At 55.3% G+C, this 13,643-nt stretch overlaps 1 protein-coding gene across 4 annotated transcripts in view; it reads right to left on the bottom strand.

The window, feature by feature from the left end:
• IGDCC4 (immunoglobulin superfamily DCC subclass member 4) overlaps window positions 1–13,643 on the bottom strand; it is a 36,494-nt gene that overhangs the window by 1,291 nt on the left and 21,560 nt on the right. For 2 of the 4 annotated variants that reach the window (XM_058541853.1, XM_058541856.1), the window contains 14 exons: window positions 13,287–13,442; window positions 12,089–12,502; window positions 11,386–11,550; window positions 10,700–10,837; window positions 9,642–9,815; window positions 8,388–8,624; window positions 8,128–8,229; window positions 5,719–5,902; window positions 4,957–5,084; window positions 3,266–3,436; window positions 2,878–3,015; window positions 1,994–2,099; window positions 1,298–1,526; window positions 368–529 (listed from right to left, as the gene is read on the bottom strand). In XM_058541853.1, coding sequence (XP_058397836.1) covers window positions 368–529; window positions 1,298–1,526; window positions 1,994–2,099; window positions 2,878–3,015; window positions 3,266–3,436; window positions 4,957–5,084; window positions 5,719–5,902; window positions 8,128–8,229; window positions 8,388–8,624; window positions 9,642–9,815; window positions 10,700–10,837; window positions 11,386–11,550; window positions 12,089–12,502; window positions 13,287–13,442 — 2,504 coding nt within the window. The remainder of the gene's footprint in view (window positions 1–367; window positions 530–1,297; window positions 1,527–1,993; window positions 2,100–2,877; window positions 3,016–3,265; window positions 3,437–4,956; window positions 5,085–5,718; window positions 5,903–8,127; window positions 8,230–8,387; window positions 8,625–9,641; window positions 9,816–10,699; window positions 10,838–11,385; window positions 11,551–12,088; window positions 12,503–13,286; window positions 13,443–13,643) is intronic. The other 2 variants (XM_058541854.1, XM_058541855.1) reach the window with 2 other exon arrangements.

Below are 13,643 nucleotides of genomic sequence, written 5' to 3' on the forward strand. Positions count from 1 at the left end.
GCAGGGAAAAATGGAATTCTACCCATTCGCCCTTGCCCAGGAGTTCCAGAAGTATCAGACACAGTCAGTGCCTCAGTGAAGAGGAGGAAGGGCTGAATGCACTCAGATGGGGCTCACCCTCAGGTCCATGGTAATTCTGCTGTAACTCACTTAGATCCAGGTTGAAGAGGGTCTGTCCCCAACCCAGGTGAAACACAGATGCCTGCAAACTGGCCTGCCCTCCCCCCACTCACCTTTAGAGGCTCCAGGGGTCTCCTGGCTAGACTCCTATCCCCAGGGAAGTTACCATCAGGGGTCTCCAGAGAACTCACTACTTGCTCTTCACAAGCATGGGGACCCTTCTCTCCTTTCCTCGCAGGACACTGACCTTTATGGCATCATACACCAGAGCCTGCAGCAACAGCGTCTGCCCAGTTCCCGCAGGGGGCAGCAGGGCCCGGGTCAGAGAAGGCATGGGGCCTGCCTGGGGCAGCTCACAGCCTGCCCAGGAGCCTGCCCAGATCGGCCCACCTGGCTGAGCCCAGGAGATCTGCACAGGGGACAGAAGCAGGAGCTCTGAGGAGTTGGCTAGGAGAAGGAAGCATGAGAGGGGGCGGTGGGTAGAGCCCCTTCCACAGACTCTTGGCCCCCTCGCTTTCTCTCTCCCCAAGGCTGTGGGGAGGAGCACAGAATGAGCTGAGAGTCTAGGGGTAAATTTGAGGATGGAGAAGTCTTCCCGAAGAAAAGCCTAATACCAAATGCTCTGGAAAAGCCCAGAGGTTTCCAAACCAGGCAGGGTCTCCTTCACCACAGAGGCAGGCAAGGGTGAGGGAGGACTCAGGGGTTTGAGCAGGCTGGTCAGAGAAGGGCGGGATGAGCCACCACTGCCAGCATGGAGGGGACCTGCCCTACGTGGGCCCACCTTACCCGCGTCCCAGTCCCACTTGGCCACAGCCAAGCTGCCCAGCGAGGGCCAGGTCTTAGGGGTCTCCCTAGCTCCCAGGATGAGGAGGGATCTGGGTGTTCTGGCCACCCTGAGTCACCTGCAAACAGCCCTTCAGGGGTGCTCCCCTCCTTCCGTGAGAACCAGGCTGACCTATTCTGCCAGAGATGGAGGCCCATCTGCTTCCCTGCCCTGCCAACCCTTTCACAGAGGAGGCAGAGAGTGCCTTTTCTTCTGCAGCTGCCCTGGGGAAGGGGAGGGGGAGGGGGGATGACTCTCACAGGGTCACATGTTGTGCTCTCACGCCCCCTGGTGTCCCGTTTGGGAATGAGCCACAGTGTGGGCCGCCTTGACTTACCCAGGCTCCAAGCTCACCTTTCTCTTAGAGTGACCCCGGCAGTCCGAAACGCCACCACCCATAAGGCTGTGCACTTCAGCTCTGTCCTCAGTGTCTGAGGGCGGGGGGGACCAGTCTTGGGGATGAGGGTGCACAAGGGACTCCAGTTCATGGGTAGCTGGGGGACTAGGGGGGCCAAGGCGGGCTCGGGAGTACAACGCAGGGTTCCCAGCGGTGGCCGTGGAGGACAGGCCTGGGAGGGCCTCCCTGGAAGGGAAGATGGAGAACAGGCACAGTGGTCAAAGAGTGAGGGGTGGGGGCAGGACAGGGATCTAGGCCAGCCTATGTCCCTGGGCAGGTTCCTGCTCATCCCTGGGACTTGGTTTCCTGGTCTGTGCAATGAGTAAGAAACTCTGTTCAAAACAACTGTGACTGCAAATGGGACCCTTCCTCCCTTGGCTCCAGACATCTGGAGATTTGGGGTCCTTCATTCCAAGATGCTGGTAGCTACATAGGAAGGGGCAGAAAGGCAGCTCTGCCTCTGCCTGCCCTCCTTGAGAGGGTAGGTTGAGGGCTCCCTAAACCCACCCCTAATCCCTTCATCCCAGAGTCCTAACTTTAATGGGGCTTCTTGGGGGTGCCTACAGCAAGTCATGGCCACTCTCCTTGCTCTCTCATCTCTGCCGCCCTCCTGGAAATCTCTCCTCCGCGGTCAGACTGGCTCCTTTGCCCACCTGTGGGGGCCACGGCGCAGGCCAGCACACATGCAAGCCAGGAGGCAGAGGAGGCCCAGGCAGACGCCCACGATGATGCCCGTGACTGAGTGCACATCCAAGGAGTCTGGTGAGGGAGGGAGAGAGAGGGGACGGAACAGGTCAGGGACAGGAGAAGGCTCAGGGTTCATAGATCAGGACTTCTTGTGGCTTCCTCAGGAGACCACTAGCCTGAGTCTCATCCTTTGGACACTTGAAATCTTCTGATGCAAGGAGAGGAGGGTCCCACAGCCTCACAGGGACCACCACTACCTCTCTCTCCAACTGTCCTCCCCACCAGACATCTGGAAGTTGTGGTCCCTCCCCCTCAACCTGGCCTGTCAGTGAAACACACCTCTTGCCTGCCCAGCCTTTGTCCGTGGTTTCATGGGTGTGCAACAAGTGCAGTCACACAGGGCCCACGTTTAGAATGGCTCCGTGCTTGGTTTAATGCTCTGCTACCACCATCTTGAAATTCTTCCTAATTTTTTAATAAGGGGTCCCACATTTTCACTTCACACTAGGCCCTGCAAATTGCGTAGTCAGTCTGCTGTACACCTCCACCCCATAAAGCTCATTGCCTCTCCAAGCCAATCCCCCAAAGAAATCTCCCAAAGACACCAAGCCAGTCTCTGAAACCTGACTTCTTAACCGAACCACCACTGAACCACACCCATTTCCCCTTCAAATTTGACCTCTCCACACCAAACCAGGAGGGCAGCCGTCCAAAACAATGAAGGTGTAGTCATGCCCAGAGGCAGGGCCTTGGAAGAGATGACTTTAAGGTTAGAAGTCAACCCCAGGGGACTCTGGAGGCCTTGGGCTGCCCCAGCATGGCCCCCACTCCTCCCTTCCTGCCCTCTTACCTGAGAGCTTCTCCTGGAGGGTGATCACATCCTGCAGGCCAGAGAAGGGCCCTGGCCCAACCTCTGTGCGCGCCCCCATCTTGAAGAAGTACCTAGTGTCGCTCTCGAGCCCGTGCACCTCAGCACTGAAGATGTTCCCTGGGGCAAGGGGAGAAGGGAGAGCAGGGTTGGTGGACTGGCTGGGGGGTGACGCCAGGATAGGCTGGGAGGCAGGACTGAGAAAGCTTGCTCCTCCCACTCAGGCAGCAGCTTCTGCCTGCTCCTCCTAGAAACCCCTGGAATAAATCTCAGCAGCACTCTCACTACTAACCCAGCGACTGGAGAGGGTGGGAAGTGGGGAGCGGGTGGGGAAGCTCTTGCTCAGATGCCCTGGGGTGGGAGCTCTCACCCTCTGTGGTAAGCAGAGTCCACTGGTGCTCAGGCTGGGTGTGGTTGTTGCTGTACAGGATCAGATACTCCACGATCTCGCCATTGGGCTCCGTGGGGGGGCACCAGTGCAGCCGAACAGTGGACGGTGTCAGGGGGCTCAGGCGCAGGTCGGATGGGGGTGTCGAGGGCCCTGGGGTATGGGGGAGGAGATGGAGAGAGGCAAGGTCACTGAGAGCCCCAGCTCTGGGGGCAGTTGGGATGAGGACATGGCCTCCCTTCTTCCTCCTTCACTGGAACAAACCACAAACCACAAAGCAAAATGAGGTCTGGTCTCTAACTGGGGAATTTCTGGAAAACAGTTGGGAAAGAGGGCTTCACCCTCATTCCTCCCCTTCCAGAAACTCTTCTCCACTCCTCGGAGCAGAGCTTCTTACTTCCACACCCAAATAATTCCAAGGGTTGAGAAGATTTTCTGGTGTTCTAGGGACCTGGGGGCATAGCTCAAAATTTTTTGGAAGGCTTACATTTCATTTTAAACTCTCCTACTACGTTTGCCATCTAGTCCAGGGTAAAGTTTAATATAAAAATAGTGTTTAAAATTATTTATCATTTAAGGTTCCTAACTCTCCTTCCACCCCAAATCTTCAAGTCAACTTGGCTGATGCCCTGAGCAGCCTTTGTCCGTGTCTGCCCCTGGCACAGGGCCTACAGGTCACGGGAACCCCAGTGTGAGAAGTACCACCTTAGAAGACTTTGCTTTGTTTTTAGAGAAGCAGCTGAGCCTGGGGGACGCGGGCGAATGAGGAAGGGTGAGAAGTAGGGACACAAGGTGGCTGGGGAGTTGAGAAGGGACAGAGATTTGGGGGCTCAGGTCTTCAAGGCCTGACAGAGGGTGGGATGGGGACCAGGGCTCTAAGGTGGAAGAGAGGCACAGCATCACGGGCTGCCAGAACGCTCTCTGACCCTAGATGACTCTCCACTTCTCAGGCTCCAGTTTCTCCACCTGCAAATGGAGGAAACATCCCCCCTCTGCAGCGGGGTCAGTTTCGCTGGGTATCCAAAGTCATAAAGTTTCTCTTGAGAAAACTTCAGGTCCCCCTGAACTCCATATGCAGTTTAAGACCATAATAACTGAGGTCACGGGTGGGTGACAAACAATTTGTAAGCCGTTTTTTAAAAAGCAAATTCGTGAGAGTGGAGGGCCCCCACACCCCTCCCACACACGTCTTCCTATTTCAGATCCTGGGACAACGGTCTTCTGTCCATGGGAAGGTGAACAGTCTTAGGGCCAGGAGAACTGAGGAGTCTCTGCTGTAAGAATAAAAGTTCATTTGTCTTAGAATGCCATTTCTAGAGGGTTCCAGAGTCACAGATTTGCAGAGTTTACAGATGAGGACAGAGACGCCCCATGGGCCAGCGGCAGGATGGGGACCCGAATGCAGAATCCAGGATGCCTGCTTCCTTGACCTGGCCCCTCCTCACCAGCTCAGTGAGGTCTTGGCACAGCCTCTTAAAAGAAGCCGCTCCTCTAAATCTTATGTTATTATGTTTATGAGTAAATGACCAGCACAGGACTGGCCTATGTAAATGCAAAGCGAACGACAGACGCTTATGGGGTTCTGAGGGACATTTTAGAAAAGAGTGCTGCTGGGGCAAGAATGAGTTGGGTAAAAGACAGATTGGTGGCCAGAGGGCCAAGGGGCCACTCACGGTCAGGCAGGGTGGAGCGCTCCACCACGGAGCCGAAAGGCCCATCCATGTCCACGCCGTGGGACTGTACGGCAAACTCGTATTTGGTGAATGGCTTCAGCCCGCCAATGAGGATGTCTTCTCCAGAGCTGCCAAGGCAAGAAATGTGACTAGTGCCCTCAAACACACCCTCCTAGCAGGGCAGGCCCCTCCACATCTACTCCCCTACCCCCAGCCACAGCCCCAGGCTCTACCCTGGGAAGGGAATCTGCTCCCTGCATGGGGGCCGCTAACACCACCCAGAGGACCTACAGAGGGGTGTGGATGTACATTGCTCCCAAAGTATCATGTTTAATCTCCAAGCCAGTCCCCCTCCTCCAGGAAACCTTCCTGGATTAATCCAAGTCATTCTCCACCCAAGGAACTGTCTCTGATACACCTTTTCCTTGACTTCTTGTCTCCCCATCCAACTGGGGGCCCTCTCAGGACAGCAGCTAGGCTGCTGTCCCATCATATTGGGAGCCCTCTGAGATTGAACAAGTAGGTCAGTCTGTCCTGCATCACGTTCCTAAGGGTTGAGTACAAGGCTCTGTTGTAAGGGGACAGGATCGGATGGACTCTCCTTCTCCCTCTGTCACAACAGGTCATCAGAACCCCAGTGGAACAGGTGAGCCATGAAATGTTCCTGAACCCCTAGGGTCCCTCTCCTCATCACTATATGCTGCCTTCTTCCCCCTCCTTCTGCTCTTCTTCCCCCTCACAGCGTTAGCCCCTCTTCCCCACCTGGTGTAATAGGTGACCAGGGAGGCGTTCCTAAGCCCCCAGGGACTAAAGCGCACAGTGTAGTTGACAATCTTGACTGTGGTGAAGTCTGGCTTTTTCCACCAAAGCCAAATGGATGTGGAGCTGTTTGACTCTGCGTGGACATGGGCGGGGGGCAACGGTGGCCCCCTCTGGATGGGCAGATCTGGAAGGTGAAAATTAGAGTGTGGGAAGGGAGGGAGGACGCTCATCCCTAAATATGTACAGGGGTTTACAGTTCCCAGGGCACTTTCTTTTACCCTCTCTCTCTCTCTCTTTTTCTTTTTTTTTTTGTAAGGAAGATTGGCCCTGAGCTAACCTCTGTCAATCTTCCTCTTTTTGCTGAGGAAGATTAGCCATGAGCTAACATCTGTGCCTATCTTCCTCATTTTGTATATGGGATGCCGCCATAGCATGGCTTGATGAGCCGTGCATCGGTTCATGCCCGGGGTCCAAACCTGAGAACCACAGGCCGCCAAAGCGGAGTGCACAAACTTCACTATGCCACCAGGCCGGCCCCCTACCCTCTCTCTTTTGATCCTGTGAGTTGAGTAGCATCATTCTCACTTCACAGATGAGGAAACTGAGGCTCCCAAGAATTTAAGTGATTTTTGCCAAGGTCATACATATAGCAGACTGTGGGACACTAGCATGTAAGAATGTAATAAAGAGAGGCAGAAATCAGGGCAATTAAGAGCACAGATTCCGGAGCCATGCTGCCTTGGTTCAAATTCCAGCTCTGCTACTTACTAGCTGCAAGAATTGTAAGTAAATGGAGAATTTACTTAACCTCTCTAAGCCTCCATTCCCCATTCTGTCAGTGGGGCTGATAATAGTCCCTGTCTCATAGGGTTGTTATGAGGATTAAGTTAGTTAACATTTGTAAAGTATATAGAAAAGTGTCTGGCATATTGTTATGAACTGAATGTCTGTGTCACCCCAAAGTTCATGTGTTGAAATTTGAACATATAGTGGAGCCCTCATGAATGGGATTAGTGCTTGGTTTCGTCCATTTTGGCTGCTATGACAAAGTACCATATACACGGTGGCTTATAAACAAACATTTATTTCTCACAGTTCTGGAGTCTGGAGTCTGAGATCAGGGTACCAGTACGGTCAAGTTCTAGTGAGAGCCCTCTTCCGAGTTGCAGACTGCCCACTTCGCACTAAACAGTCACATGGAGGAGAATAGAGAGAAAGCCAGCTCTCTCGTGACTCCTATAAGGGCAGTAATCCCATTAATGAGGGCTCCACCCTCAGGACCTCATCTAATCCTAATTATCTCCTAATACATCACATTGGAAGGAAGGATTTCAACATATGAATCTGGGGGGGAACACAAACTTTCAGTCCATAACATTGCCCTTAAAGAAGAGACCCCAGAGAGCTCTCCAGCCCCCCTTCTGCCATGTGAGGACCCAGCGAGAAGATGGCCTATGGTCTATGAACCAGGAAGGGGGCCCTCACCAGAGACTAACTCTGCTGGCACCTTGATCGTGGACTTTCCAGCCTCCAGAACTGTGAGAAATGAATGTTGGTTGTTTAAGCCACCCAGTCTATGGTATTTTTGTTATAGCAGCCTGAACCAAGACATACATAGTAAGTACTATAGGATGATAAGTGTTTATTACATAAACATAAAATAAAATAAAGTCCATGAGAGCAGGTACCTTATTTGAGTCGTTCATCACTAAATTCCCAGAACAGAGCTGGCACATAGTAGACATTCAGTAAAAGATTTGCTGAAGGAACAAACTGGAATTAGAACCCAGGTTTCCTGGCTCCCGGTTGAGTGCTCCTTCCACTAAACCACATGACTGAAAATCAGCCTGGGAAGTTAGGGGTGAGGGAGTGTCATGATGGGCAACTGAGGCATCCAGCACAGGGCCAGGAGGCAATGCACTGCAGGGGAAAGACTTCTGCTGGGAGCTAGGAGTCTTGGTTCTAGTCTAGGCTCCGTGAGACTTTGGATGAGTTCCTTTACTTCTCTGAGCCTCAGTTTCCTCATGGGCCACATAGGGATACTCCCCCTGCCTAGAGTGGAGGGATAATCAGATGGACAGTGTGATATAGGTGGATGTGTTTTAAAAGTCGTTTAAAGGTCAAACTTGGGGTCAGGAGTCACTGATCAACCATGAGGTTTCTCTTTGTCCAATCCTTCAAAATTAGCACTGCCCATGCATGATAAAAATACAGTAGCAGGCCTAAAGACAGTGCACAAACTGGAGCCTCTTTCTACGACAGAGGCTGTCTGGAGCTAGAAGAGGACCCCTGAGCCTAGGAGAACGGGTTTGGGGATGGCTGAGGCTACCAGATGGCCTGACCATCAAGGCTGGCCCAGAGGAAAGGGAAAGGAAGCCACACACAGACCCCTCACCTGAGCCCCCTCACCTGGTGTGGGAGCCTTCTCCGTTTTGCCCTTCCACACTGCTGCATAGCCGTCCTCATGTTTGTTGAATGCCACAAGCTTCACCTCGTACAGCCGGCCAGGGACTAGGAAGGTCAGGGGGTGTCACTCACTGGCTAGAGGGACCTCTGGGGTCACTCTCTCATCCTCAGAGAGAATTCCATCTCCCAACTCCCGCATCCAACTTGTCCACTCCCCCAATGAAGCTATGTCCATCTCACTCCCTCCCCCTAGCCCACCTCACCTAGCTGGGTCAGCTCATACTGCTTCACTTTCTTCTTGAGCCGGACAGGCCCCACATCCCAAGCCTGGTCTCCACGGCCCCCTGGGGGGCTCTCACCATCGGCCTCCTCCTCAGCCCCCACCTCCCGCCAGTACAGTTTATAGCCAGAGATCTGGGCGGGGTGAGGGGGTGGCTGCCACGACACGACCAGGGACTCCATCCTTGCCCGTACCTTCAACTCTGCAGGGGCAAAAGGGACTAGGGGCAGAGGAGAGGGATGGGAGAGGAGGAAGAGAATGGGGATGTGGAGGAGAAGGCCAGGGATGGGAGAGGAGGAAGAGGCAGGAGGAAGCAAAAAGCAGGAAAATGGCACTAAGTGAGAGCCTTGCCAGCCTTCTCCCACTGCATCAACCCTCAGCCACCACCCTAAGTGCCAGGCCCGGATGGGGCCCGGAGGTGAACTCACTGGTCTATAAGCCCAGAGTGCTGAGAACACAAGGATGTCTCCTGCGCATTTGCAAAGAGGTTAGCAAGTAGCACTGTGGGGCAGGGCTGACAGTACCTGGCACAGAGTAGGGCTCTATGATTCTCCTGAAGGAATGAATGCATGGACACTGGCAGGCAAGGGGGTCACAGGGGTTGCTGAGGCTGGCAATGAGGGATGGAGCCATTGGAGTGAGGAGCTCTACTTGGAGCTTAAGAGTAGGGGGGCTTACTCTGTGTCAGATGCTGTTCTAAGCACCTTGTACACGTATTTTAACTTGATTCTCATAACCCTATAAAATAATGAAAACACTATTATCCCTATTTTACAGATAAGAAGACTGAGGCTCAAAGAAGTTAACTAACTTGCCCGAAGTCACGCAGACAGTATGTGCACCAGGTTTTGTCTGCATTTAATCACCCTACCATCAGGCCTCTCAACAATACCAACAACAGTCACAATCATGGAAGCAGCTACTATTTAACAAGTTCTTATTATGTACTAAACACCTTGTTTACAATACATTATTAATCCTCACGCCACGCCTGGCGGTAAATGAAGCCTTAGAGTTGTGAATGGTTTGTCCAAGGTCACAGGGCAGACAGAAGGGTGAGTCCAGGTGCGTCTGCAAAGTCCAGCCCTTCCCCTCTACCCTCCTCCTCCCTCGCCCATCAAGCAGGGGGAGCCATGGAAGGTCTCTGATGGAGGGGGTGGTTGGGTCTTGTTTCCAAGCACACACATACACCCACAGTCACCTACACCGCCCTGTCCTGTCCCCTCCAACCCCGTACCGTGGCTCTGGTTGTGCATACTGGGCGTCCTGTGCTGCATCCACTGGGAGGGGTCCCCATAGCCGGCCCCGGTGCCAGCCAAAATCCGTACTCGATACACCTTATTGGGCTGAAGCGAGTGCAGCGTAAGCTGTGTCTCATTCCCTGGCACCTCAGTGGAGAAAATCTGGTCTGCTGGGACAGAAAAGACCAGCTGCTGGGCGGCCACCTGAGGACCATGACCCTCAAACTCCCCTACGCCAACTCTTCCACCTCAGATCCCAGTTCCTCAGGGCCCATTGGAGCCTGAAGCCGTCTCAGCACTGACCCCTCATTGTCTGGACAGACTCCATGACCCCCGGGCTGACTCCTGGGCCTCCAACCCTGGCTGACACAGGCCATCAGCTTTGTTTCAGAGTGGGGAGAATCATGGCATGCTCTCCCCACTTCCCCATGAGCTGTCAATGACCCCCCCACACACACCACAGTGCAGGCACAAGGAGCTGGCGGTGAAGGTACCAGGTACCGCCTGCCTTCCAGAGCACTTCCTCACCCTCCCCTCCCTTCTCACCCTCACCCTGGCCCCCTAGCCACTTGCCTTCTCCTAACTCTTTTTCCCTCTTAGACACCCTCCCCTAGATTACTAACATCTGCCCTAAGGTACCTTTCCCCATGCGCCATTTCCCCCAGTCCCATGAGTACACCCTCCACCTCCCTATCCATCATCTGCTTTTTGAGCTGGAAAGGATCCCAGGGATTAATCTAGGCACGATGCCTCATTTCATAGATAAGGACACGGAGGCAGGGACCCTACAGGATCACATGCTGCTGCTGTAGAGGAGGTATGGCTATCGCCCAGGCCTCCCCCCATCTTGAGCTAGCCCTCTGCCTTGCCTTTTTATCCCTGCCGTCCCTACCCCTGGCCCACACTCCCCTTCTCCAGGTTCACCTTTCCCTGCTCCACTGGGCTGCCTAATTTCCTCCAACTCCCCCCCAGTCTGCTCAGGTCCCCAGGCGCTCTGACGACCATCATGTGGAGAGTTCCCTGCCAGGTGGAGCCCGACCCAGCCCCTACTCACCTTCCTTTCCCAAACCGTACTCTATCTTGTACTTCACCACCTGCCCATTGCTCAGGCTGGGAGGCAGGGGCAGCCACGCCACCCTGATGTCCGAGGGGTTGGGGCTGGACAGGGAGAGCTGGGGTGCTGCGCTGGGGACTGAGACAGAAGAACATCAGCGTGAGCTCTGCTCCACCGACGTGGAAGGTGAGGCCCAGGAGCGGTCAGAGACTTGCCCAGGTCACACAGCAAATCAGAAGTAGGCCCAGGACCAGGATCTGAGGGAGGAAAGGGAGCCTCTCAGGGGAGCCCCAAGCTGGAGATGATGAGGGGACATTCTTCCTACCCTGAAAAAGGTTTGGGGCACAATCTTCCACATCCAATGGGTTAATGTCACTGGCCCCTGCCTGACTGTATGGTACGTAGGTGTCAGGGAGAAGGGCCATAAGATATAGAGAATCACAAGACCTGGGGCTCAAGTCTCAGCTGTACTGCTGACCTTGGGCAAGTCACTCTCATTTTCTGGGCCTCAGTTTTCCTGACTGTAAATTGGAGAGAAGAACACTTGTCCACCCCCTTATTGGGCACAAAAGATGACATGAGGAAGGTAAAAATTCCTTGGCTTATGCTAGTAAAGAGAGGTGTGCTACCACCCCCAGGGAATTCTCTGGGCCCCAAGGTGCCCACTGCAGGTTCAGAGGCCCTACCATCATCCAGTGTGTGGACCAGCGCTGGGGTGGAGGTGCGGCTGGCCCCCAGCTGGGAGTAGGCCACCACGTAGAACTCATAATCCGTGTTGGGTTCCAGGTCCCGAACCTGTAGCTCTGTGGTGTCGTTGTTCACTGCAAACTGGTATTCCACATTGTCCATGCCTGGGGCAGTGACACAGGAGACAAAGAAACTGTCATAGGGCCACGCCCCCCCCCCAGGGGCCCACCAGCTAGAGCTTGTCTAGAGAGCCTTCATGTTGTCCCAGTCTCTGGAATAGTTTAATTATAGCTAAATCAACCCAGATAATCTGAGTTGGAGAGTATACACTCTCCTGGTTTCTAGCCCCACTGTATTAATTCCTCCGCTGGTTAGGAAGTTCTTTCTAGCATCTAAGAGAAGTGACTCCTGCTGCAGTTATGAGCTGGCTCCACAAATGCCAAGGCATTTTCCCTGGGAGGAGAAGCACCCTCTCTCCTCTCTCATAACGAACTATGGCTGAGAGGAAAATGTGTCACACACATTGACCCCTCACCAGTCTCAACCCATATCTACGCGGGACTCTCCTGGGGACTACACCTCATCCCATCCTAACTCCAAAGGTACCTACCTGGCAACTCTTCAGTCATGCAACGTGTACCCCCCTCACGGCGCCCCCGCGTGGGCCTTTGCTGGGGCATCTCGAGCCCCCAGCAGACGTACCCCGTGCCTTCTGGTAGTGGAGGGAGAAGCCGATGATCTGCTCGCTGTGCAGCTCGGGCCGCTCCCAGGACACCAGCACGGCGGAGCTGCTCAGCGGCGTGGCCGTGACCCGGGTGGGGGCGCTGGGCAGCCCCTCGCGCACTACTACGGCCAGCGGCGCGGCGGCGCACGCCGTGCCCGCGCCGTTCTCAGCCACGCACTGGTAGTAGCCGGCGTCCTGCAGGCCGATCTGCGTGATGACCAGGCTGCCGCCGCCGCCCTGCACCTTGACGCGCCCATTGGGCCGCAGCGGCGCCCCGTCGTGCAGCCAGCGCAGCGCGGGCCGCGGCTCCCCGGACGCGCGGCACACGAAGCGCGCCGTGCTGGCCCGCGTCCGCGACAGCGCCTCGGGCGCCTGCGAGATGGCAGGGGCCGCTGGGGGCGGGGAGGGGGACGCTGACCGCGCGCTCCCGCCACTGGGGGCCCTGCCCCCTCCCCCAAATACCCCGACTGACTCTGCATCCCCTCCGCTCACTCTAACCTCTCCCTGACTCACTCCCCCAAAACAGTGCAGCGGAGCTCCGCCTCTTCTCGCTCAGTCACCCCAGCCCCATGCTGACCGTTCTCTTCTCTCCCAGAATGGTCCCCAGGCCTTCTCGGCCTCCCCTAAATACCCTAGCTCCTCCTGGATCTAACCCAGTCCCTCACTGACCTCCTCCTCTCCTACCCTCCAGCGTCTCCCACACCTATCCGATTGACCCCTCTCCACAGTAATCGCAGCCCCGAGCAACCTCGTCCCCCAGTTTTCTCAGAACCACCCAGACCACTCCACTGTCTCTCCCAATAACCTCAGTGTCACCCCTCCCCACCCCAATCACCCAAGCCAAGCCCTAGCCACCCCTCTCCTCTTCCTGACTCAACTCTCCCCATTCCGTCCTCCAATCTCTTTCCACCACTTCCCCTCCTCCAGTTACCTGTTCTGTCCCCTCCAGTGCCCTCACCCCAATGTAGGACTCTTCCCCATGAGCTCAACCCCCCAGCCCTATCCCTTTTTCATCCTCCAGGGTCGCCCCCTCAGTCCCTCTAACACACTCATTTGCCCACTTCTCCGCCTATTCTTCCCAACTAACCCGCCCCAATCCAGTCTCCCCTGCAACTACCCCGGGGTCCTCTGCCCTGCCTCTCCCTTCACCCCGCCTCGCCCGTCGCCCCGCCTCACCCAGCACGCGGAGCTCGGCGGCGGCGGTGGCGAAGTCGCGCGTGCGGGGCTTGTTGGCGCGGCAGACGTAGACGCCAGAATGCCGGGGCTGCGCGCTGGCGATCAGGAGGTTGGTGCGGCCCAGGACGATGACATCCGTGGAGATGGGCTTCCCATCTGGAGGAGAAGAGGGAGAGCGCTGGAAGGGGGCGCTGAGGACGCCTCTCCTTCCACTCTCCAGACCAAAGGGCCCCTCTACACACGGGTTAAGAGAACACAAGAGACCCTGGATCGAATCTCAGTTCCTCCCCTTTCTAGACCGGTGATTCTCTCTGAGCCCTAGTGTCTCCGTCTGTAAAATGGGGAGACAGTCCCTAG

The sequence above is a fragment of the Diceros bicornis genome, chromosome 5 (genome assembly GCF_020826845.1).
Source record: "Diceros bicornis minor isolate mBicDic1 chromosome 5, mDicBic1.mat.cur, whole genome shotgun sequence".
Classification (NCBI taxonomy): Eukaryota; Metazoa; Chordata; class Mammalia; order Perissodactyla; family Rhinocerotidae; genus Diceros; species Diceros bicornis.